This window comes from Contarinia nasturtii, unplaced genomic scaffold (assembly GCF_009176525.2).
Source record: "Contarinia nasturtii isolate CC-2019 unplaced genomic scaffold, AAFC_CNas_1.1 Cnas_scaffold_414, whole genome shotgun sequence".
Lineage (NCBI taxonomy): Eukaryota > Metazoa > Arthropoda > Insecta > Diptera > Cecidomyiidae > Contarinia > Contarinia nasturtii.
Window position 1 is genome coordinate 5,062,213 of NW_022197768.1, and position 27,113 is coordinate 5,089,325.

Sequence of the window (27,113 nt, forward strand, 5' to 3'; positions counted from 1 at the left end):
AACATCTGGATATTATCCCATTTATTGGGCAACTTCTTGCCAAAATGATATTTATTTTAAAATTATGGATGGTGATTTTTTTTTTTTTTTAGTTTATTGTGTGTGCTCATTTTGTCTCATTCTTACACATTTGCAATAAAGTAAACGAAACAATTTTCATCGTTTATAATCGTTCGGCCAGTTTTGTGGGTGGAAAACCTCAAATTCATTAACCTGAGAAATTCATTTCCATGTTAAAATGGAAACTAATTTCGGAGAACGGAGATGAGTTTTCGTTTCTTGTTCTACGCTCCATCATATTTATCATCATCATCATAATCGATTTACATTTTCAATGTGTTCAGTACAAGTTTCCGTTTGAAACCAATTTGTAATTAAATGTAAAGATTACCAAATATAAACTTCAGTAAAATCCGAAATATATGATATATTTTTTGAGGCAGATAGATAGATTGTACAATCGTTGCTGTTGACGGATGCAAATATGCAAAGCTTTTCATGAGATAGAGAGAGCGAGAGAGAAAGAGAGAGAAGGAGGAGGAGAGAGAGAGCTAGAAAAAAGCGAAAATAAATGTGAAAATATTCGAAAACTCTCATGAACAAATGATGATGAAATCACTGGTAAAGTAAGCAATTCATAATTGAAAAATGGGGGTGATGAAAAAATGGGCGTGAGTTTGCGCTCGTCGATTTGCAGCACAATACATGCTCCGAGTTGCATTAATTAATGTATAACAATGCAACAAGGAGACACCGAACTAAGGATTTGGCAAATGGCATTTGGTGGTGTCTTATCCACGATAATCTTCATTTTTTGCCATTCACACTTTTGCAAATTTACTTGTAAGTATCGAAACAGAGAGAGAAAAAAAAGTACTTTCAAACTGAAACAAAACCGGAAAACCAACAAGATGAAACAAAAGGAAGAGCCATGGCCATCAAAAGTGCAAATTTGATTTTGGCATCACTTTCACACAAGTGAGAAAAAAATAAAGAAAACAAAGCGAAAAAAAATTAATTTACATAAATTCGGATTATGTAAATTGGCACACCAGATTGCTAAAGAATCGAGCAATTCAACTTGAGATGAAATATATATATATATTTTTCTCGGCTGATGCTGTACATTGTATTGATGTATATGTATGTACAATATGCAGAATGAGGCCCCGTTGTCATGCTTCGTTTCCTATTGCATTCATTAATAGTTTAATTGTACGATGAACATGTATTTATCATTTCACTGAAAAAGTGAATCATGCAAGAGCACACCACTTTTCTCCATCTGCGTTGCACAAATGAAGTCGAACCTATAGCTTACTCTCTCTCTCTCTCTATCTCTCTCTCCAGGAACAGTAGATCATTTTTATTTCATGCATATTTATACATTTTTGATTCTGGTCATTGCCGTTGTAATTTTTTTTTTAAATTTTTTTGTTGGAAACATAGATGAAGATAAAGAACGAAAGCGACAGCGAGAGAGAGAGAGGGAGAAAGACAGCCAGGAGATATTCAGAGATGTCAACGATTGTTATGCTGTTGCGTCATTGTATTTTTGATTGTTATTATTTTCATTTTCAGTCTGTGCACCACTTCGTGTCGCGCCACCACTAATTTCCACAATGTTCTTTCATTTTAATTACAACAATGGAACATCAAGCGAAATATTATGCATGCAATTGGTTTTATAAATAAAGAATTTTTTTTCGCTTCCATTCACGCTCTGCACATATTTCTCTCTTTTTTGTTGTTATTGTTTTCGTCTTGTTTGCTAGTGTGAACGAATTTGTGAGGAACATTGAAATAATATTGGACCAGTGCAGTGTGATCGCGATTCAAACATTTTGTACGTGCCAAAGAGTTATGGTTTGGGCTTTACAGCATTTATTCTAGCACTATGGATATGCAATGTTTTTTTTACGGTTTATTCTCCAAACATAACTAGCTTAAATTTAAATTAACAAAATGTGACATAAAATAAAAATGAATAATATTAGTGAGTGCTATTAACAACATTCTGAGCCCCTTGCACATATATGTATATCATAAAAGGAGAAAAAAATGTTAGTCTTATTTGCACGAATATTTGCATTTTGTTTGCAACCGAATATTGGTGCTTGTTATTGTTTTGGTGCGACCGAATTTCATTTTTGACTGCCATTTGATCCATATAATTTCATTATTATTTTGCATATCCGATGACTGATTGCACAACCCCGTACCATATTCACTCGGAAATATATATAATTTACCGTGGTTTAAGGCTTGTATGAACATAGTGCGTGCATGCATATTGCAGAATACGCAGTGTGCTCGTATTTCAAACATGTAGAAATCGTAAACCTGGAAAAATGACCGCTGTGATCGAGCAAATACACGCATAACACACGTTCGAAAGACAGCTATTCCACAATTTCAGCTCACTTCTATTCACATTCATCCAATGTTCACATTTTTCTACGTTTTTCGTTGAATTTAATTTAAATTAAATTTTTTTGCTCTTCAGAATATGGTTCTGGTTGCAATCAAATGTGATTTCTCTGGTTGTTCTTTCTCTCTCTCTATCGTTCACATTCTCTCTTATTCACTGTGTGTATGTTTTTTGCGTCGAAAGAAAACCATGAATTATAATAAATTAAATTGATGTAGTGGGTGGCGGTTCCATTATCCATTTGGTTTTACCGATTTTGAAGCGACACACAGAATGCATTTCGAATTCGTTCGAAACGTTATATACTATAGATTCGAAATGAACTGTGAAATTACAGCTGCTGGTGGTGACGAAGCAAATTGTTTGTACGGACAAATCACAGATGAAAAAGATAGACGGAGTGAGACAGATTGAAAAGGGAGAGGGAGAGCGAGTGAGTGAGAATGAGAAGGAGTGAACAAATTTGGAATCCCAAAAAATACCATGCAAATTGTTGGAACAAATAAAATTGGACAACGAAACACATCGTTGAATCCATTTACATTCAGTATTGCGGTTGCACAACAACAATACCACTAATTTTATTTTTATTGCAAATAAAACTAATTTTTACCATCATTTAGCCGGAGTTTGTTCTTTTAAAATTGTAACACACAAACACAGTCACCATGCCAGAGGCCGGTTTGTGTCACTACACATTTGATGTGATCATGCCATTGTGATTCAGACAAACGCTTCTGATTATTGGCGTGGATACTTTTCGACCAAATCGAGTCGTGGTTTTGATAACAACAATAAGGACAATAAAGCCAGAAAAACAACAGCAGAGAGTGAGAGAAAGGAGATAACGAAACTCATGTGTGCATACGTAAAATAGACTAAATTTTCTATGAAATTCTTTCAAACCATATCTTGAAGTGCATTTGACTCGTTGTACTGTGATTTGTACATAGATTCCAAACCGATTGCAAAGAAATGTCAGATATTCCATTTAACCATAACAATAACTGCATCAGAATCAGCAGCAGCAGTACCATCAACACAAAAAAGGAGCACATTGCAAAAATCCATGCGATTTTCCCAAGTGTGAATCCAGTGCAAATTTCCATTTCAATTGAAATCCGTTGAATTCAAGTAGACATCAAAAGGGACTCTGGAATGCTGGTGTTTGGTGTTTCAGTATGCATTTCGACAAACACAAGCGGATGCATGGTAGATTTTTTGAATTCGAAACGGGACACTTATATATATATACACAAAAAGGTTGAAAGAGCAAAAAAAAATGAACACGAACTACATTTAAAATGAATATATAAATATTTCAAAAAATATACATGTATAAATACTGAGCCAAAAGAGGACGCATCGAGAGCCAGAGAAAAGGCAGCACTTCAATTTACATGGAATGTGTTATTTGACTCGAAACGTAAAAATACACAGTCATTTGACGATTGGCGAGAAATGCAGCAAAAAATACACACACATGAAAAAAAGTAGAGATATAGGGTTGTCGAAAAAATGGAGGAAAATCGCTTTTTTTTTAAAACAAGAGAGGGAATTTTGAACAGCAACTGACGTTGCGACATATTCGCGAAAACGTATGATGAATCATAATTGATGGTGTATTGCAATGAAGCGTGTGATCGTTACGCTATGCGTTATGAATGTTTTGGCTTTTTATTCAATTTCCCATGTTAATATCTATTAATATTTATATGTGTGACCGATTGTCTCTTTCTCATGTATCACTTCATCACTGCAAATTTGCATATGTGTAGTCGCTTAATTTCAACAGCTTTTCGAATATTCAATGAACGAACAAACAACGACTCAATACAATGTCAATTAAAGCTGAAAAGTGGAACAGAAAATAAAAAAGAACCAACAACAACATAGAAAAGAATGCGGGAAATCATTATGACTTTTCTCTCACTCACGCTCGCATTCATACAGGCTAAAGAGACAACAATGCATTGTGAACATGTTAAAATCAATTGCGGCATATGTTTCATGCATTCAATCGTTTTTATGAAGAGAGAAAAACCATGAAATTCTATTGACATATGCGTTATTACGATAAAAGTCAAATCCAAAATCCAGCTAAGTACGTAAAGTAACCATAAATTGTCGAATGTCGCTTTTTCTCTCGCTCCATGTTCAGCTTAAATTCCGATGTGAAATAGCAAACCCATCAAAACATAAATATATTTCCAAAAAGGATCTATTTTATCGGCAATTTTTGCATTTGTATATGTATGTATGTTTCTATATCGACATAACCGTGATTTAATGGGGGCAATATTATATTATTAATGTGCATATAATTTGACTTTTAGTGATAAAAACGATACACACGGAAAAAAAAGAGAAAACAAGAAATGAACGGCGTTCGTGGAACGCGGTTGGTATGGAGGGGCAATCAACAACTTATGATGCAAACAGAAGGGCCACAGCACTCAATTTACCGAAAGCGAGAAAAAAAGACCCAAACATAAACTTAAGTTTTGCATGGATGTTCAATACATTTTAAACTGAAGCGTACAACTTCAAGTCATAATCATAAAATGTTCCTTATTTTTGCCTGCCATTACATCCATAACCAAATTCGAAAATGTATGGAAACATACGCACGCACAAATGCATATACACATACTCACGCGCTTTCTTTCTCCCTTCGATCATGAACTTCTCTACGTTTAAACAATGACGAACAAATCTGATTTTTATTCGCTCCGTATGAAGAATAATGGTAAATAAACCGCCCATATAAATACACGAAACGAAGACAACAGCAGCAGTAGCAATAAGAACAACAACAATGTCAAACGCACGTCAAACATTAGTATAACGTGTGCCACAAACAAAGTGTTCGACAGATAAAATGGGAAAGTTCCAAAAGAAAAATCAATGGTAAAATTGCGCGGTACGTATCTACTATGATTGGCTATAAAAATAAAAGCCGCTTTTACTTTGACACAAATCGTCTATTAAGCGAAACATTGTCTTCATTGTTATATGCCTTGCACAAGCATATTCGTGCTGCATTGTATATTTATATAGATGTTGGAATATAAAAGAAAGCGGTGTCCCAACAAACGACAATGATGTCGTCATCGAGGAACGCAAAAAAATATAAACGCACACACGCGCACACACATGCACACACATAAGCAAGTGAGACAAATTGTGTGAAATAAAAAGAGGAAGCAAGCAGCAAAAACAAATATCCGATTAGCATTTATTTAACACAGATTTTATCCGGCAGCGGAAAGATCAAGAGTTTATTCTTTGGTGTGACGAATAATTTATGCACTTTGTAAGTGTTGTGCTTGAAAGAAAGAAAGAAAAAAAGAACGAAAATTGAAGTCGTCCTTTAAAACGGTCAATATTATTCGTCGATGTTGTTGTTATCGCTAAAAAAACGCAACAGCTTCAATAAAAGTTAAATGGTACATCAATTTGCTATTCACAAATTTGTAATAAAATTAAGCAAAGATTAACCGTACCGAATTCCAAATCGAAGGGAAAAAAAGCGTGGAAAATATATACAGTGACTGTATGCAAATCAATGCTTCACTAGCACAGAGCCTAAATACTATTAGTATTTGCTTCACGGTCATTTGGGCCAATGTCGGTCCCGCGTCTATGCAACTGTCGATAGATTCAAATATCCAATTAAGTAGTCAATCGAGAAAAAAAAGAATGCGTAATCGTGTGGGTGGGCAGGCATCATTGCGAAATAAAGAGAAGTGGCATGACAAGCACTTGTATATATATTTTTTCGTTCATGTTAAACAACAGCTTAAATATTGCAAGTTATTCCATGAACTTTGTTTCACTGCCTCATCTTATCAGCAAATGCTATCAATTTTAATGCGCTTCGGTTTTTTTTTGTTGTTGTCTCCCTTCAAAGATATATTAGATGAGAGATGAAAATTGTAGCATAACTGTGTTTGGTGTGTGTGGCTATCTTTTGACGCAACATGTTCACAGTTCTTATATATGAAAGTAAGCCATCAATGCCAATTTATATTCTTTTTACGTACTTTTCAAATCATATGCACAACTTTTGCGGTAACATAGTGGCTGGTTGGCTTTTGTGGCCAATTTAATGTGAACACTAGAATTTCAGAGTCACAGCAGTAAATATTAAGAAAAAAGAAAGAAAGAAGAGAGAATATCAATGCACGCACATAAGGGAGAAGAGCAATCCATACAGAAACTACCATGACGAAAATGACGACGGCGACGATGATGATGATGTTGATGAGCAGGGGATATAAGAAGATTTTGTCATGACAACTCCCTACCAATTAAAAGGAACACTCGTAAAAGATACCGATAAATATAAAAATATCAACAAAAAAAAAGTGTGTATTCATATCAACACAACAAGTCATGGAACAATTTCAACAAACATTCTCAAAATGACATGAAAATATGAGCACACGCCACGGCGACAATCGTATTGAATATGGGCACAGTAAGATGCGCATCGCGACCGATCAATGCTAAAATTATTTTAATTGGATTTTCGTATTTTGATCCTCAAAAAAATACACCAAACTTTTATATTACGTAGAATGTTGTTTTGCTGGGCTTATATAATATGTTCATTAGATGATACCAACCAATTTCTAATATTTCATGAAAAATTGTTCATTTAGTTTTGGGGCTCAGTTGTTGATTGCTTTTTCCCTTTCGCATCGTACGGCGCAATCATTTCCATGCAAAATAGAATTACAACGACAACGACCGACGATGGCAATGATGTCAATGACGACAAAAACAAATGGACTTAAGAGTTCAGAGAATTTGTTTCATTCGATTACATTTATCACTTACAACCAAACGAATAGTAGCTACATCACTCAATTGGCGCTCTGAATATAATTGTCACACGTAAAATATTCGTTTCTTCAGTACAGCGGAAAATTAAAATGTTTGACAGTTAAAGAGGTAAGGTAAGATAATAAATTTAAAATTCCATTTTGGGTGAAAGTCATCGTCTATTTTTCTTTCAAATGCACACAAATCGTCGTCGTTTGAACGACCGAAAACAAAATGGTAATCGTTAATCAATAGTCACTTCAAATTGGTTGTTGGCAATGTCATAGTCTGATTGCGTTTGATATGTTTAATAATTTCAAAGCGATTAATCAAATGTCACTTTATTTTTCAGATTTGATCCAGTCTGAGATGCAATTGCTCCATTTATTTAAATACAACAAATGTGTATACGCGTGTGTGTCTGTGTGTGTATGGAAATGTACAAATGGCGAAATGCACTTGAGCTCATTTTTTCCATGCGTTCGGTGACGTTGGTGAAACAGTGTGTGCCTTTGATGTTAAAAATGAGAGAAATAAGTGGGTTCACATTTCTTTGCTTCTTTATGCTTGTTGTATACTATATACATTGCATTTTCTATTGTAAATGTGACTCGTATTTTAAGTAAATACACGTGTTTTATGCCAATATAATGCACATAATGAGTTTATTTGAATTTGTGCATTGTGGTCATGAAGCGGCATGAAACTGCACAATGTTTATTTTTAGTTTCACTGAAATTAATTGATGTCGTCTATGTTTGTTTTTGTATTTATTGCGTTATGTTGTGTCGTTGTATCGTTACGGTGTTGCTGTGTTCGTATTATACACACTAGATTTTCTTTCATTCAGTTTTGCACCGAGAGATGCGATATAAATGTTGAATATCATTTGTGCAGTTGTTTAACCAACTCACAGCAAAAACTATGAAATTGTTGAAACAAAAGGTAGCATTTACTATCATTTGTATACGTGCGTCTTATAGTGATTTGCATTGTTCTATTGTATTTCGAGTGCGATACCGACCAAAAGAGAAGACAACAACAGCAGAAAATAAAAAAAAAAACAAAAAAACGAACGGGAAAAAAACAACGAGAAAGAATAAACGACCCAAAACCGATCCCATATCTTGTATAATCCAAAGAAAAGACAAATATTTTCGGTATAGTTCTTAAAAGAGAGAATGACATTATTTATGTCAAAGCCATTTGTCTTGTTTATATTATCGCAAGCAATCTCATTCTTGTTGCAAACGACGACAATCCTACCACACAGCATCTCGATGTTCGAATGGAAATTCGTTCCTTTAAGTGTGAGTATATGGCTTCGCTTGGATACATTTCTTTTTATTGCATTGTCGCTTTGCTGATGCTGTTGCTATTTCATCGACATATGCAATGCAATGGGAAAAATTGACACTGTAAAATGGAAATGGTAAAATCAATTTTTCAAATGGAGTGCACACCTTGGTTCCGAAATTTCACATTTCAAACTGATTAGTAATTCACTCGAAGAGAATCGAATTGTTTAATCTAAACGGTGCGTCACGAGCAATATTCTGAAGGAATACCAATTTCGGATGGTTACAAATGGTTCGGATGGTGGTGGTGATGAGAACGACGACGACGACAGTGGCGGCGGCAACGATGGAAAGAAAAAAGAGAAAAAAAAGACGTTGGCGCATTGATGTGCGGAAAAGTGGCGAAAATTACGAAAACGAATAAAAAAAAGATCAGAAATCTAACATCATTAGGAGCCCATACGCACAGCAAACGAATGAAATAATTAATTGAAAAGAAAATTATATTTTAACCTTTCGGAAAAGTTATATATACTTCTTTTTTTTACTTGTATGCTTGCTCGCATATCAGTCAGTAAAATGTAACAAAGTAGCAAAATGTAGCAAAAGCGCGCGTGAATTGAGAGCACGGTTTGGGCTCAACGAACAAAGATCTAGACCATATCTCGTCGTCGCACATTGAATTGGAATTGGATTTCATTATTCCCACTTTGTCATCATTGAGTTAGTGAGTACGTGATCTGAACAATAAAATATATTTTTTTTCTCTCTCTTCTCTTTATGTTGCCTCCTTGACGGGATTGAGCGCGATTACGCGAACACGGTATGCATGTATGGATATCTTATATATCGCATGGATATGTGTAGATGTGTTCATTTTTGCAGCGGAAAGACGACGTCTATCGGTAAGACATTCATTTTCTATAACCCCACACAATCTATCCTTCTTATTTCGTTTGCCAATTTCATACACACACGCATATTCGTTTGTAACAATTTTTTCGTTTCGTTTCTACTTCTACTGCTTTCATTTGACCCGTCTTAGTTTTCCATTTAGCATCAACATTTATTATTTGCAGCGCTCTCTCTCTCTCTCGCTTTCTATTTGTTGTTGTACCACTTTGCCGTTTCGATCTTGGTACTTTGGTTGCCGTTTTCTCTCACACTAACATGTTGTTTGTCGGTCGTTGGTTGCGTATGGTGTGGATATTAGCAACGTGTGTCACTTGTCTATTTTGGACTGTTATCGCGTTTCAACAACGCGAGAATAAAGTGAAAATCAAATTTGATTACATAGAACGGCATCTTTATCTCATTTCTCTATGTTCCGATTTAATCATATTTTTTTGCAAAGGAATGGCAACTTTATTCAAAAATGTTGTACGGAAGAAAAAACAATAAAATGGTCTCTACAGCAATTTTCATTTTGCGTCGAAACGGCCAATATTTACATTAAATGCTGTTTCCATTTTCTTATCCATTTTTGTTCGATCCCATATACTCTGATATTTGCAAAACAATCGTCGAATATTTCCATTAAACTGGTAGAAATTTTAAAAAATCACAATGATTTATTTCGACCAAATAACTTAGTAACTTTTCATGTAGTGACAGGTATTCTTATTTGAATTGATGATACCTATAATAGGGTTCTTCAAATTTTAGATGATATACTCTCTTTCATTTTCTCTTTTGCTCCGCGCAACACAATTCATCTGATCCTTCGTAATATGAAAAATACCGCAAATGCATTCAAGCAACTGATGCGGGCTGCAACATTTTTTATTCGACGGTTCAAAAAGATCGAATCTCCTATGACATTCACAAAAATAAAGCCAATGAAAAATAAACATAACATTGAATGCAATTGCTGGACTATATAAACGGTATCGAAATAATGAAGAGAACGTTCGAAAATGTTTGAAAATAGTTGTAATCGAAATAAGTAGTGTAGTGAGCACTGAACGGAGGTCGAAGAGAGAAGGAATGATTAAGGACTAGCGTTCCACAAGGAAGAGAAATAAAAAAACTTAAACAAGTGAAATGGAATCACCAATATTTGGAGCAGTTTTCTAACAATTTTTTGGTCGAATGAAAAAAAAAAAAACAGGAGCAAACAGATAAACAAAACCGTTCATGTCTTATGTCAATTTCAGGCAAGAGCTTTTGCAACAGCGGAACATAAAACTCTCCTGGATTCATACACGCGTAAAACAAACAAATCGAACCAGCTATTGAACAAAACCGAACCACGTAAATGGCCATGGACCGCGTGCTCGCTCACGAAATCGAAACCAATGCAAATATCCCGATAAAACAAAATATATGGTTTTGAAATAAATTTGCATTGGTCGTTTGTTGGAGCAATTCTTTTTTTCACTCTATCCCGAATTCGTTTCGACTCTTTTTCTGCCATCGAATGTACATGTTTGTGTTTGGGGGTGTGTGTGTGTGTTTTTATTTGCCATTGACTTCTAATGTTTTATATTTAGCTTTGCTGTGTACATTTATTGTCATAGTATGGGCAAGCTGGCCCTTTGCCGTTTACATTGTGCATTTGTCCATTGAAGTTGAGAATGTGCATACACTATACATACACATTTATATATTTATATTGGTGTGTTGTGCATTTTGTATATTGTTTGTGTGAAGCTGTGGTCACTCGACTGCACATAATTGCCGTTAGCTAGTTATTCAAGCGGTCAACTCACAATGTTTTTCTCTTCTCGCTTTGGTTTCATTTCTCTCTCTCTCTCTCTCTCTCTCTCTCTCTCTGCTGCTGCATTTCAACTTGTTCTTTTCGATTTGTTCATTCATCCGTCGATATATTTTTTTCGTTTGCCTCCTTTTGCAAATGTGCAAATGTTTTGTTTTCCATGTCCATTACCTATTACACACGTTGTTTTCGATGTATTTATCGGAATATTTTACAACAAAACACACTGAGCGCTAGTTCACTATTTGTTCCTTAATCTATCAATTCAAATTGAGTGTGAGGGTGGGCGAGAAGTCGAGGCAATACAAAATCATGACTCAGTGTGCAAAAACTAGCCTATTTCACTTTATTTAATTTTTTTTCATTTTTGTGCTACCAATTCAATTGTTTCAATAACCAACCCACCATGAATGGTGTACGTAAACAGTAGATGTAAAAAATAAAATAAATTAATATCAATTTCAATCACAACTAAAAAAAACTTTACATAATAGCAACTAACTTTTTAGTAATACCAAATCAAATTCCATTTCGATGTTAATAAATATGAAGATCTAGTTTAAATGCGTTATTAAAATAGTTAAATGTTATTAAATAAATCGTAAAACGAAAATCTGTAATCGAACGGAACGAAGACGTACGTGGATATGAATAACATTATTTATTTCGTAAAGATTTTGCACAATGTGAACATTTATCATGCCAAAAGATTTAATTTCACCATCGGTCCATGGCCAGTGTTCGATAAAACACACTGTTCGGTCACTGCATTGTTCGAATAATTTTCCAATGGTGTATGTGTCGTTCATATGAAAAATTGCTTCAATCATTTTATTTGCAATTTAACTTTTGTTTTAGTCAGGCTTCGGTTTGTTCATCCCCTCCCATTCCAAAAGAAATGAGCCAATAAGCAAGCACAGTCACACACACACAAGCGTTGAAAACGTTGTTCGGTCTATATCTATTACCGAAATAGAAAACGGAATGAATCATTACAACGACCGGAATAAATCAAACGAGGCCAAATGATGTGAGATTGAGAGCAAATCGCCAAAGAACAGGGGGGGTTTATGAGAAAGAATGGGAAGCAACACACAACAGAAAAGCATACAGGAAAAAACGCATAGAAGTTGTAGTTTTGCTAAGCTTTTAATGACTGCAAATCGAATGGGAAGGGAGTATTTTCAATGAATACACACGTACCTTAGATATGAAAACTGATACGAATAACACCCAACAACAACAACAGCAATGAAAGTAGACAAAAAATCAAAGCGATTTTTTCGGGGTGGACAATCACACAAAAACGACCAGAACCCGAATGAACGAAGAGAAAAAAGTACGAAACAATGAAATTGAACGCGTATATAAATAGCCTAGTTTGAATCGGAAAAGACATGGTTTTTTTTTTGTTTTGTGTTATGTGTCGGATAACTCTTTTCTTTTGCTATTTGGTGTGCCATTGTTTTCAAGATTTTTATTCATGTCTCATAGAAAATTGGTATTATAAAATATAAATAATGTATTCAATCGTTTTTGTTGCCATTCATATCCAATTCATTGGCAGTGCTCATGATTTGATGTGCTAGATAAATGCACACAAATATATTCACATTCACATTCGTATTCGTACACGAATGGTTCAACGTATTTCTGGCACACAATTTCCAAAATTGATCATAAAATCTATGCTATGGTGAAAATGATTTTTACTGCGAAAATGGGATGAGCGTAGATCTAATTTATGCAAAAGTTTATTTCAAAAATGGTGTCGAAAAGGAAATGCGACAATCGATTTTGTTCGTTTTTGCCATATATTATCGATGTTACGTATATGAAATGCGATTTTATTAGTGCACATTACTATTTTGAATAATAATCGCACATTTTTCGTCTCGGAATAGCTGATTTCTTGTTTCAAATGCGTTGTGTATCGTCTTCAGTTTTGGTGTGAATCTATTGACATATGTCAATTTGAAAATCAAGAAAATTTTCATTCTACCATTTCCAAAGTTATGTTGCCCGATTTCAAAAAGATCGAATGGGATTTTGGTGCGTGAGTGAATGTGGTAGACAAACGAACAAAAAAAAATTTCAAAGAAAAGATAGAACATTTTCCTCTGTGTGAATATGACACATTTCCATTTGGAATTCGTGGAAACGACAAAACGAAAAGAAATGAATCGATGAACCTCCATTACATTTGTTCTTTTTTTTGTTCCCCGTCTTTGTTTGTTATAGAGTTTTTTTTTTTAAACTATTGTCTCTGATTCTCAAACGGATGAGGAAAGGCAAGGTCATCGCTTTATATCTCGCAACCATTCCATGTGCATTTGCAAAATTCCAGCGTGAATGCTGGCCATTCTCTCTACTTCACTCTATCATACTGTTTTGTTCGCGCATTTGATCGGATATAGATTCTAAAGCAAAGTACAATCCATTCACATTCATTCCGCTGTGTGTGTGCCACCAATTGGATCGGTCAACGATTTTTCTACAGCGATGCCGTTTGTTTTGTATGCGAATTTGATTTGGTGTTAGCACCATTTTTGCTATTGATATCAATTCAATAACACAACTTGAACGATGAATAAAAAAGAGTCCAGCATTCCACATTTAAATCCGTAAATTTATATTGCCAGGGATTATATTGCGATGTATGCAATACTGCAAGTATCGACTACCAAAAATAAATTTTGTTTGCCCCATGAAAAATCGATGCACATTGAATAAAATGCGATATAATTTGCACAAAAAAAAAACGAAAATCAAGAAGAAAATAGAAGTAATAAGATCTGAGTGTATTGCAAAAAAGTCCCTGTTTTAAGTTCCTCTCCATTTTATCACTCTATTGAACGTGAAAACATTTACATTGAAAAGTCAACATTGATTTCGCATACATCTCATCTATCGATGAGGTCACTTTTGTAAGTTCAGCATGCATGGCGTATGTTTTCATTGGCTCAAAATCATCGAGCCAAATGGTTTGAATTGTAAGAAAATGAAAGAATTTTATAAAAAAAAACGAAAGAGATGGTGTACAGTTTGTTTGGTGATCTTTATAAAGGCCATTAAAATGCAAAACATGGTCTCCTTCCTCAAAAAAAAAAAAAAAAAAACAGACACCAAACACATGTATTTTCACATCTTACTTGCTACCCACTGTTTACATTGTAAACATTCCTTCTTCATCGTTTTGACATTTATTTCGGTTTTATGTACTTCATCTGGTTGGATTTTCCAAACAACAATGTCACTTCAACACCTTCTTTTAAGATGCGTGAACAGTGTAATGTGTGATCAGTGTGTCAAAAACAATCACCTGAAAGCGCGTGACTGGCTTCATGTCAATCATAAATGCTCGTATGCATTACACGTTTGATGATTGTATTTCATGAAATTCTCATGTGAATGAGTAAAAATGTCATGTAACTCAATGCTCAACATGTTTCCACTTATAATCGCTTGTCAATCGTCGTCGATTTTCTGCAAAACTCGGAAAATATTTTCTGCACAATTTACTTACTAATAAGCCTATTTTGATTTGTTTAAGTAAATCATATATTTTTTTTTTGTTTCCGCATATGGAGACGTATGCATTTTGAAAATACAAAAACTATCTCATGCCGAAACGTTAAAGTCAAACAGTAATTTGAATATCATTTGACACTGAACCGAATTGCTATTTGTCAATGCGCGATGTGACGGAAAGGAATAATAGTCATCTATAAATACCATAAATAAATCGAGTTTCCATCAATTTAACTTTCATTCCATTTCGCACTTTATTAAGTGGGGTATTCGATTACAGGGCTATTCATTTTGCACGCCGTCGCATAGCTTAAGGAAATATCAAGTAAGGTAAACCGTTTGATTTTCGATTCATAAAGTTTTATCAATTTTAAGTGACTTTTTTTTAACTTTTTTCATTTTATGCTTTTTTTGTCACTAAAACATGGTTTTTTGCCAAAAAAAAAAAATCTTCAAAAAATATTTTATGCATTTGAAGGAAATAGAACCAAATACGAAATAAAAAAGTAACGAAAAATCATATCCTGAAAAGGATGCCCGTTCTATATTTATGAAAATCAAATCTTCGATTGGATGACCCTGTGTAAAATGAAAAGATCCTGAATTCGAAATGAATTTGTTTCATTGCTGACAGCGCACATTTTTGCAATATAGTCTCGTACTTTCGAAGAATGAAACGCGCTGACTTGCAACCGTTTTGCTGGCTGAGACAAATAAAAGTCGAGCGAATTTTTTTTCGTTCGGTTGAAATTGTTTGCCTAATCAGTGAGGAACGAGAGAGAATAATTCAAAGGAACGAGAGAGAAAGCGAAAAAAGCCGAATATAGAAAACCAAGAATCCTAGAGGGAGAAATGTGGCGCATTGAGTTACACATGGATATGCACTCTTTTTCTCTGTTTTTGTCTTTCTCTTTGCTCCCTTTTCTCTCTCGGTATGTTACTCGGCAGACGGTCTCTTTTCACGTTGTCGTATCCTTTTTAGCCGCATTTAAGATAATTGAAGAAAAATTATGTCAGTATTTTACTCGGTGCAAATGATAATGGGTAACGCCATTCATCGCGTGAACATATCTTTTTCTCTTCTCCGTTTATTCGCTTGCCAGTTCGTTTGTCAGACATTTTAACTTCTTTATTTTCTATTTTCAAATAAATTTCAACTTTCGTGATCCGTTCTATGTAGTAATTTTCAACGTTCCCAAGGCTTACTCTTTCTTCATCTATTTCTTTTTTTTTCTGTTGAAACAATTTACATACGGAAAATTCATCTACAATTGAATACGGCATCTCTTTTGCAATCAGCATGGACTTTTGTAAAATCGTAATTCACGTTTTTACAGCGGCCTGTCTGTTTCGTTTGACATGCGACATTAAAAAGAATATACAATAAATCAACACAATCGCCGGTCTCTCACTCTCGCCTATGTCTCCATCTTCGTCTTTGCGAAAATCGAAAAATGTGTGTTGGTCATGCATATCTTGAATTGTGTTCATCTTGTTGATGGCAAGGTAACATGAAAGTTCTTAGTCTATATAGTTCAATTTTCCACCGAAGACAATATAAAGTTCATCTCAAACCACCTCTCAGCACGGTTTTCCTTCGTAAAAATGTTAATTGTACCCATCCATATATTTTTTTTACGCACAACAGAGAAGCAACAACAACCGAAAAAATGATAAGAACCGTAAAGGATACGAAAAAAATACGAAATTCTTTAATTAAATCATTTATTATGCGACAGGTTAATGTTACTTTACCACCCGATAACAGCTTGATTGTTCAAATATACTTTGTCCTGCCAACTGTACACTAATCCACAATTTTCTTTTTTTTTTGAAAACTTTTAAATAATAATTTAGATGCAGAGAAAAAGCGCAAATGAGAAACACTTCACCGTTTTTAATTAATCATTTCAAAGTTGAAAATAAAATGCATTTTAAAGTGATTTAATTTTTTTTTGTTATGAAAAGAAACGATGAAATTGATAGATCCATGATGGTCTAGAAACTGAATGATAAATTACTCGTTTCGTTACGATATTTGGTTGTGCTTGCTATACTATCTATACAAATCACAGTGCCTCATCAATTACGATTGAAATACATCTGACTTGTGTTTTGTATTTTTAGTTTTGTCTTGTTTTGATTTTTTTCCTGTCGAGTGATTTTTTAGCTCGCCATACCTGTTTCTATCACGAGACTAATAACTTTATGGGTTTTTAAATGCGAAAAATTCCATTATGATTGAACTGCAATAAATAATCAAGTGTCAATCGTCGAACGAGCATTGTGTAAAGTATATTTAAATCCATAAAAAATCTGCTGCTTTATTTTTAAAGCAAAAAAAAAAAATAGCTCGGTGGACATTTCGAGAGAATCAGGTGTATACTTTCAAAAAGTTATCGTTTTGTTCCTTCATTTCTTGTTTATATATGTGACACGGAGTCAATCCCTTTTATATATGAATATATAATATTTCAAATTGAAATGTTCAGCAATGCAATCTGTCGTCCGGTGCATCAATTTGGAAATAGAAAAATCTAAAAAAAACGGTAAATTTGCAAAAATTAACTAATACCACTAAAAAAATTGGATCGCTCGCAACCCGGTAATATAAATATAATCTAATGATAGGTAGATTGAGTAAACGAAGAGTTTTGAATGACATCCACTAATCTCTGTTCGAAGAGATTGATGCGATTATTTTAGTGAACAATTTAAATGAATATTTTTCTCAGTTTTGCCCAAAACCAGCACATTGGAATGGATCGTTTTTTTCTGCGTTCGCTGCAACATTAAATGAAAACGGTTTTTTTCTCTCGCCCCATTTGAAATGCAATTTTTCAATTTCGTTAGCATTCTGTCTCTTAATATCAAAAATTATCGTTTTTCGTTTCGTTTCGTTTTGTGTGTCTTTTTTCGCCGATTCAATATACGTTCGAATGATTGAAATAAAAGCGTACATCAAAGCTTAAATATGATTTCAATTCACTTGCATCGAACCGTGCAAACGTTAGTAAAATTGTGTGTATGCTTGTGTATGGATATATGAACATTTCTGTTGGACGAAACGTGTATGCCCTGAATGCATCAAAACGTATCAAAAACAAATGTTACTGACAATTCAAACAATTTCCCATTCGGAATAAATTGGCGAAAGTGTTAGATGTTTCATATACGTACACACACACAGAGAGAGAGAAAGAGAGAGAAATGTATCGACACATCGTCGCACAAACGAATCATTGGAGCAAAAATATATATATGTATATATTACAAACAAACTCACACATGCTCATCACTGTTTTATTGTTTTCGCTAGCATTTTCAGTGATCATGATAATCGATTGAGGAAAACGTACAGCCAAATCGAATATGATGAAAAATATAAATTTCCAAAAAATGTGCTCTCGCTCAAAAGCAATATAAACAGAATGTGGAAGAGATAGAAAATAGAAAGCATCAACGATGGAGTGATAAAGCGCACTTGCTATAGAAAACCGACACGAAATGTATATATTATATATATATATACAAACAATTGGCAAAAACACTCTTTTATCAATTGAAAATTGTGCGCTCTCTCTCAATTCACATGATTTAGTTTGATTTATCCGATAACTCTATTCTACTGTGCATGGGTTGGTGCGCATATATCAGGACATCGTATCAATTGTGTGAACGATACTCGTCTCAATGCATCTGATACCGAAATACAAACAGGAATACGATGCAAAAAAAAAGAATTCATGTTACAAATAGCACGAAAATGATAATAAAAGGAGAGCATTAGAAATAAAAATATACGGATGCAAGAAAAATGAGAATAAAAAGAGAAAGAGAGAGAGAGAGACTGGAAAAGAAACGGCAACAACTTTTCGCGTAATCGACAAAGGAACAAAGTCAAATAAAAAAAAAATCATACAGTGAGGCGTGAGATCGGTTGCGCGCGCGTTCAATATCGGTACATTGTGTGTTAAGGAAGAAGCATGTGTGTGTGCTAAGGAGCAAGCCTGTGAACATTCTTGACACAACAGATTTTTCAATATTGATATATCGAATTCAAGTCTTAGTCAAGTTTCGTATTGACTTTCCACTTGATTTTCCGTCGTCTTGCACAACCAGGACAAATTATTATTTACAATCATCTTGTGTACGCGTTGCATGCGTGTTTTCTTTGTGCTTATTTTCATTCAACAATATCACTTATCATCGGCGGCACACACACACGCGCGCGTATCGTGTATGCCATTACATTTGTGTATCGGCTGTATTTGTGCACTTACATCAAATCTATTCTTTGCATTTCCGTTCGATTCGCATCTATCAATGATCTCGCACCGATTCCTGGTATCTGTCGTTGGTAAATTTTGTTCAATTGACTTTAGCTACTCTAACTACGGCACCCTGAGACTCTCGACTATTATTCGATTTGTGTGAATCAACACACACATTCATTGGCAGAATAGAGCTTGTGTTCATCATAGCGCTATTAAAACGATTGCAAAGTTATTATAATACATTGATTGAAGTATAAAATGTTCAGAAGAATAAAATAAGAAGTGAGAAAATGTTTAAAGAGAATTTTTGCTTCAACTCAAAATGAGCTATTGTTTATAACGAAGTTTGTGTTTTTTTTTGTTTGAACATTTTGTCTCAACTTCATTTCCATCTCTCTCCACTTGCCCGATCTACCGATATTTCGCATACATAATAATTTTTAGTGTTTCAACTTTCACGCCGGATGGCAGAAAATCGAAAAAACGAACAAAAAACATAATTTTGAAATAAGAATGAACGCAAAATCTACTCCAAGTTTTTTGTTGAATTGTTGCTCTTTTGTACGAAATCGTTTCATCTTTTATTTTATATCTCCTAGGCGAATGCAAAAAAAAAAATTGTTTCAACAACTTTTGGCAAGTGAAACAAACAAAGTCAAGTATTCTCGCTAAATAGTTGCGATGGAAAAACGTAATCGGCAAATGAACAAATTATGATTTTTAATAAAGTCGCTGCCATGTCAAATAGCGAAAATTAGGTAGAATTCAACTTAAAATTAAAATTGAATATAAGCTGAAGTAAAATATTTGGTTTATTAACATTCTGATGATTTACTTACCGCTCTGTTTTCTGTTTTCTTCCTTTCCTCCCAATATGCTTGGCCAAAAGTTTTCTTTGGATTCTATTCCGTGTCAGTAACTTGAAAGTATGATGATATTGATAATGGCGATGATGCAGGAATTCATTTGTTTCGGTCACAGTTGATTTGAAGTGAACATCATAATTATGCGATGAATTTTTTTTTAATGCGGATATTTTGACGGAAATGTGTTGTAGATTTGCTTTTTTTAACTTTTTTTTGTCAAAAAACCAGAATGACATCTGTCACTGTAGTTAACGCTAGGAAGTTGTTTTTAATCATTGCGCTATGTCGTCATGTGATATTATAATATCATTTGTATCGGCGAAATTGAAGGTTAGAGGATACACGCCCGCACTCGAACATACACACACATACTCAGGGTCAATACAAATCGCGTTAGCAATTCGCTTTAAATAGAAAATCAGTGGTGCAAACACGACGATATCGTTTGTTCTCTGACATTAGAATCTTAATCCGGATTACCAAAATGTGATATAACCAGTGAACTTTATTCAATGGTTTAACATAAAAGAACATCTAGCTGTAGCGTCAATTTGTCAAAGAATTTATTATCTTTATGTGTACAATATAAAGTGCTGGTTGGTGTGCTGTCGCCGCCGCTCTATGTATATCGGCATCCGCAAAAACCAGCGAGCACAAAGCAAAAAAAAGCACAACAACAAAAACCAACCGAAAAAGAGAGACAGAGGGTTGAGAAAGCGAGGGAAAAATGAGCAAAGTTTATAGACTTCATTGTATATTATGGAATTCTTTTGTCCGATGCATGCATTTATGCATACATAAGATCTGATCTCACTTTAATAGAAATCTATGGAAAATAAATAAACAAATGTTTCAGTTGTTTTCCTTTTCATCTGTTCAATTCTTTGGCTATGAAAATAACTAACTTTAAGTTAACGTTTTTGCTCTTCCTTCCGGATAGTTATTCTCTTTCTCTCTCATGTCAATATTTGTTCGCTGGTGTTTGTTGAGTGATGGTTGTTTGTGTCCATTTTTATGTGCACTTTTTTTCTTTTTTTCGTTTCAGAACTCTTTTCAATGTTTCATTTGAATGCTTTTCTACCATCTATTTGTTTCTATTCGTTTGTCGTTGCCCTTTCTTCTTTTTTAACATCTCAAACATTCATATGGTTATAGTTTTCAATTTGGCGTACTCATAATTCAATACATGTCGAACGCATATTGGTCGAAGTGTTTGCACTTGTTTCTCATCAAACACATTTATATTTTTTGCAATCGAAAAACTTTCGTGCAAAACCGTCATGGCAACTCTCTCATCTTCACTTCTATTCTTGATCTGTATGTATGTGTGTGTATGTGCTGTCGAAATGTCGTAATATCGAAATAACAAAATATACACTAAACAAAAGGCCATCTGTCACGTTATGCGTGGCCATCGGGTCTAAAAAAAAGCTTCGACAACAGAAAATCACTGGCGCACATATACTTACATCTATTTACGCACACTGGTTGAAAATCTTTGGTGACACAATATGTTAAAAGTTTCGTGTAAATTTTGCACACATTGTTTACACATCTACCCCGTTCATTCGTATGGTTTTGCTTCTTCGCATTGCTCAAGTTTCGTTTGTTCTTTCACTATTTTTGCTATTGTTGCCACAAATATGCACAAAATTCACATTAGCCCATGCAATTCGACTGATTGTTCAGTTTATTACTACTTTTTCTATTTTGCAGCCTCAAACAATATCAAACTTTAGAATTGTCTCTGGCTCATTGTGTATGTGGTTGAGCCTGAATGAGTTTTCAGTGATGAGATTCAATTGTGTGTCGCCTCAAAAATGTTAAGAACTTTTGGCCAAAATGATATTTGTAAATAACTTGAAAGATTTCCACACAGTATAAAGTATTTAGATTAAGATAGAGGAAAGGAAGGCCGGTCGGTGTTTTTGTTGCCACTGGATATTTTGCTACTATGGTTCAATTTGTTTTCAAAAATTCTGTTTATTTTAAGCACTTGACGACTCAAATAGTTTATTTTTGATTTTTTTGGTGTATTTTCGCTTCACTTTGGCATTAAAATTGTAAACACAAAGAGTCACAATTGTTGCAAAATTTTCAGTGACACAACGTTAAAGATCGTGTCGTTGGCGATTTTGACAAAATAATTTAATTTAATATAAGTGCCACAATATCTTTCAATAATTTTCTTCGTCTTTGATCTTTCTTTTCTCACTCATTTTGTTCCTGTTTCCACAAAAAAGCAACTCTTTTTTTCTCTATGTTTTCCGAACTCACAAGCAGTTCAGCGCGAATCACTTTCCACAAACTTTTCCGCATACCGCACAAAAGATTTTCTTTTAGAAAGTTTAATTTGTTTTTTTTTTGTATTCTTCAATGCAAATGGGGTTGCCTTTTTTCACTGTGATCTGTCGCTTTTTTCCTATTTTTTTTTTAAATATATTTTAACTTAGTCTTAGTGAACAGAAATGAGTTTTTTTTTCTTTAATTTAAAACACAAAAATTTGCATAAGTTCACCGATATGTTGACTAGTTTTCTATCTATACATGTATAGAATGAGTGTCGTTCCTTTGTCAAATCAACATAAAAGACATACAAGCGTAATTTTGCATACGATGTGAGTAATCACAATAAAAGGATTTTCTTTTCCACAAAAGAGATTATTTAAAAGTGCTCAACGATGTTCCAAGCAGATCCAAAGTCCATCAAAATGTTTCACTTCGTCTTTTATACACACATACAAACAATCCTGTTCTCGTTTTGCTTGCATCAACCGAGAAAAGGGAAGCTTGACGCTTATATGCGCTTCAAGATGAATCGAAATTGTTTCACTTGTTTTAAAGAAAAAAGAAAACGCAAAATGTTCAACAACAAAGTACGTGGAAAAATTCTTGAAATTAGAGTTAGACAAGTTAGACTGGGGTCCTTGTATTTTATAATATTTAATCGAATTTTTCAACTTTGATCGAAAAAAATCCACTTTGTATTAATTCCGTGTTTTGATCGTTGGATTCTTTAAGAAAACACGATTAAAAAATCAACTTTGATTAAGTAAACACCACTTATCTATCGTCTTGATTACAATTATATTTTCTTTTCTGCGATTGATAGAGCGAAAAATAAATGCGAAGGAATAACAATTCACTGTCGGATCACTCCTTAAAAGTCAACCGAAAAATACGTAACGTTTTACGTTCCGAATGAGAATTTGAAAAAAATTACCGCTACAATCGACACAGTACGTCCGTTATAAAAGGCGTGCAAAACACTTCTGAGCTGTGCGTACTCTTGTGCTCCTATCAAAAAATTTGTTTCAAACAAATTCGACTCGCGTATATTGCCGACGTATGTTGTGTCGTGCGTCTCCTTTCGTGTACGAACAGTGATACGAAGCGTGCAGCCGTGCACACTGTATATTTACGGTCTCTGTGTGTATTATATTTCATGTGCTATGGCTACCAAACGTGCTGTATATGCATGGATGATACTATATATATTGCATCTTGATGTTATGTCGTGTGTGCACTCACAGAATAACGCTATTCGTTGCTCCCGCCGCATCGCTGATGTTTGGTGCCTTTCTATTGATGCGATGTACAATATATTCCGTGACGATGGACACTCAAGCACCTTCTGTTGATTGCAACACACACACACATCGCGTCTATGGTTCTATGATAAAAATCGAAACGTCTTAGATCAACGGTTGGTTGTTCGTTCATACGTACATTTTATGCACTCTTCAATCAATTCATCCCCCAATTTAACGAACAAAAATTATTCAGAATATTTTCCATAACTCAGAATTTTCGACATTTTTTTCAAAGTACGTTTACGTGAAATATTTTACTCTCGTACATATTTTTAATTAAACTTCATTTATTTATTGGACTAAAAGTTTTTACATCAACATTTAATAGAAAATTTGGATGCAATATTATATTGAAACGATGGAGATTGGCATAGAATGTTCAATGTTGCGATCTAAAAAAGAGCCTGCAATTCATATTTAGCAATTAGATTATCCTTCAGCTGAGAAAATGTTTGTCGTTCAGCATCAATAAAATCACTGATTTCCATTATTTTTGCTCTGTTCCGGTTGTATTCATCTCTGAAAGTAATGAAAGAATATCGAATATATATGAAAAAAGTTTTTAATGTGCTATGATACATATTTCTTTTTTTAAAAAAATCTTGTTATTTCGCCGCCATGGTTGATAACCTACAATTCGTATTGTTCGATGATTTTCTCGAGCCATTTATTAGCTCTCGTACACATTAGATCGAGTTTTTGATCGATAATGTTCATGTGGCGTTTTTGCGTGGTTTTGTTGTTTGGATCGTTGTTGGCATCGTTGTAACCATCATCATATGATTGGAAATAGGTATCGCAAGCCGACCGAATGTGGAACGTTTCATTGCTTTTGTCATTAAAGTTTTCAATTATCGTGCGAATTGTGTCGTTGAAGAGTTTCATCGAAACGATGATACGTTCGTGCAACGATGTTTCCAATTCGATTAGGGTGTACCAAATGTTGTCGATAGCCAGTGCAAAATTATCGCTAATATCATCGATGTGAGTTCGATTTTTCGTTAAATTACCATCTGTTGATTTGGCCATCAAGTGAAACGTCTGCTTTAAGTTTGTTACGAAATCACTTTTTTGGCCTAAAAACTTATCAATCAGCTCAATGCCAATCGTTTGAACTAGCTGACAACTATTTACCAAAGCCTCATCAAACAGTTTGATTTCATTAGCATGCTCGTCATGGCACCGAACGCCATACACATATATTTCTCGCGTTACGGCACAAACTCGATTACGGTATCTGCAAAGAGGATGTTTTTCTAATCAAATACTTTTCACCATTTTCTCTTGAGCTCTCCCTCTCTCTCTTTCTCTATCTATCTCTAACGTTCGTCGTTCCCAATGCTAGCACTTACAGTTGAATATCAGATTTGTTTGTGTCATTTTGTTTGGTTTCACCAGTGTCCGATACAATGTTGTCGAAACTATTTGTAAAAAGTGATTCAAATAGTTGATTTTTATCTAGATCCTCCACAAAGCTTGAATGTGATAGACGCAAAAGTTCACTTTCAAGTGATTGCTCGTGTTGTAGTATCGACATCTCTGATTCATGTTCCTCCAACATTCGCAATTTATTCCTGAAAATCATAATAAATGCCCACATTTTCAGATAAATCGATTTGGTAATTTTGAACTAAAAAAGACGACAAACAAAATCAAATGGACGTTGCAACGGTAAAAGACACACAATGGAAACGAAAAAATACATTTCAGAAGCACAAATGTACGTAAGCCCAGAGAAAAAGTGAGACAAATATACAACATACTTGTAAATCTCTCGACCTTCATCTCGTTCTGCATTAGTGATGACTTGATAACCATAATATTTGAGTTTGGGCAAATACGCAGCCACGTACAATCGAAAATCAATATTATCGGTGAGCTTATCGCAAATAGGATTCCCCTCTAAGTTCAAAGAGAACAATTGTTTCTTGTAACGAAGACTCTCAATCTGAAATGAAAACAAAATTCCAAAATGCTGATGTGTGGTGGTGGCGCAAAGCATATTACGAACAAAAACACCTTGAGCATATATACATTGCATACGATTCAAATCAAAAAAAAAGAAGAGAAAGAAGAGATGCGAAAAACAACAACTTAATCCGACAAAGAAAAAGAATGCCAAAAAAAGAAGAAAACAATCGAATACAAAATGCATTGAAAGTGGAGAGAGAAAAATTGTTATTACTCCTTCGATTGTCTCGATGAAATTGTTTCCCAAATTCAGTCGCGTCAAATGTTCCAATTGGTGCAGATTTTCGATTTTCCGTATTTCATTCTGAAACAATGTAAGATACTCCAATTTTCGTAAACATTCCAAATTCTCAATAGTTTTAATAAAATTAAACGATAGATCTAATTGGCGAAGCTCTTTTAAATTATCCAAATTTTCGATTTTTGTTAGTTTGTTCGATTTGAGTGACAATTTTTGTAAGCTAAAGCACATCCAAATATGATCAATTTTGATAATATTTTGATATTCAAGATAAAGTTCGGTTATTGTGGCATAATCAATGGCAATATTACGGCAAAGAGCCGCCGCTTCACCATGTGGACCATGTACGTGTAACAGATTTTTTAGCATCGCATCGTTTATAACACCTGGTTCGGTGGATTTTTTCACAACATGTTGATGATGCTCGGTGTCAGTGAGTGTATTTTTGTTAGTGTTGTCGTTGATACCATTACCACTGCCACCAACTGTACCATAGCTCATTGTCGTTGATTGGTCGAATTTAGTCATTTCGTAAGCACACGCACTTGTAAGCACAACCAATTTTTCGTTCTATCGTTAGTTCACTTTTCACTGAGACGGCCAACCATTTATCAATTTTGCTCATTGAACCAAGCAATCGCTCTCAATATATTTTCAGTTCGCTTCAATTTATTATTTTAAATGCGAAGCACAATTTTCAGTTAAAATGAATTCGATGGAAAAATGATCGAAACGAATGATTCTACAATAATCGTTCTAAACGGAATGAAACAAGAACCAAGCACCATGGAAACCACGGCCATAGAATTTTCAAATACTCTAATAATAAAGCCGCGCACTTCGTTTGCCCAGCGTCTAACAGGTGCGGTTGCTTAGCATTACGATTAATAATTATTGTTTACAGTTAGATAGATATAAATATATATATATATCTAATTGTAATGGCCAAGATTTTTCACATTCATTTTTATTGAGACGCGTCACGCGTGTGGAGCGGGCATTTTTTTCACACATTTTGTTTCAAATTTTGTATGCCAGCGAAAAAAAAGTGGCTATAGCAAGAGCAAGATATAAATCGAGAGCAGCAAAAAGCAGACAGTTGAATTTATACATGGGTCTGTTCAGGCAAATATCGATATATTGTGCTTATATAAAGTTATGTATGTTTTGCAATATGAAATTCGTTACGTCTCGATCAACACTTTTCATTTGTGCGGGAAACAGAGTAATTTATAATTTTTTTTCCCTCTTCGCCACTTGACATGATGATTTATTGGATGAAAAGCGGCTGATAAAGAGAAGTGGAAAAAAAGATGCGTATGTCCTTCAATTTAATGCGGTGATTTTGATACTCGAACA

At 34.3% G+C, this 27,113-nt stretch overlaps 3 protein-coding genes across 5 annotated transcripts in view; all 3 read right to left on the reverse strand.

The window, feature by feature from the left end:
* The window catches only part of LOC116338489, a 241,244-nt gene extending 218,042 nt beyond the window's left edge, over positions 1 to 23,202 (reverse strand). For 2 of the 3 annotated variants that reach the window (XM_031763790.1, XM_031763789.1), the window contains exon 1: positions 21,419 to 23,202. The gene's annotated coding sequence lies outside the window, so the exon portion shown is untranslated. Of the gene's footprint in view, positions 1 to 19,922; positions 19,998 to 21,418 lie in introns of those variants that run through there. The other variant, XM_031763791.1, reaches the window with a different exon arrangement.
* Positions 23,203 to 23,914: 712 nt separating this feature from the next.
* LOC116338888 lies at positions 23,915 to 24,677 on the reverse strand. Its single transcript, XM_031764421.1, has 2 exons — positions 24,177 to 24,677; positions 23,915 to 24,061 (listed from the first exon to the last, which is right to left on the reverse strand). The coding sequence occupies exons 1-2, from the start codon at positions 24,569 to 24,571 to the stop codon at positions 23,935 to 23,937; spliced, it is 522 nt and encodes a 173-aa protein (XP_031620281.1). The 5' UTR covers positions 24,572 to 24,677; the 3' UTR covers positions 23,915 to 23,934.
* LOC116338679 (dynein regulatory complex subunit 3-like) lies at positions 24,598 to 26,282 on the reverse strand. The gene is made up of 5 exons (XM_031764088.1): positions 25,728 to 26,282; positions 25,306 to 25,490; positions 24,895 to 25,116; positions 24,677 to 24,779; positions 24,598 to 24,618 (listed from the first exon to the last, which is right to left on the reverse strand). Exons 1-5 carry the CDS (start codon positions 26,280 to 26,282, stop codon positions 24,598 to 24,600), a joined length of 1,086 nt encoding a protein of 361 aa, XP_031619948.1.
* Positions 26,283 to 27,113: the final 831 nt, after the last annotated feature.

Coding starts and splice junctions, on each gene's coding strand:
- LOC116338679 (XM_031764088.1), bottom strand. CDS start 26,282: ATGACTAAATTCGACCAATCAACGACAATGAGCTATGGTACAGTTGGT. Junction 25,117..25,305: donor GAAGGTCGAGAGATTTACAA/GTATGTTGTATA, acceptor TATGATTTTCAG/GAATAAATTGCGAATGTTGG. Junction 24,780..24,894: donor AACAAATCTGATATTCAACT/GTAAGTGCTAGC, acceptor TCCTCTTTGCAG/ATACCGTAATCGAGTTTGTG.
- LOC116338888 (XM_031764421.1), bottom strand. CDS start 24,571: ATGGCCAAATCAACAGATGGTAATTTAACGAAAAATCGAACTCACATC. Junction 24,062..24,176: donor ATCATCGAACAATACGAATT/GTAGGTTATCAA, acceptor CATTACTTTCAG/AGATGAATACAACCGGAACA.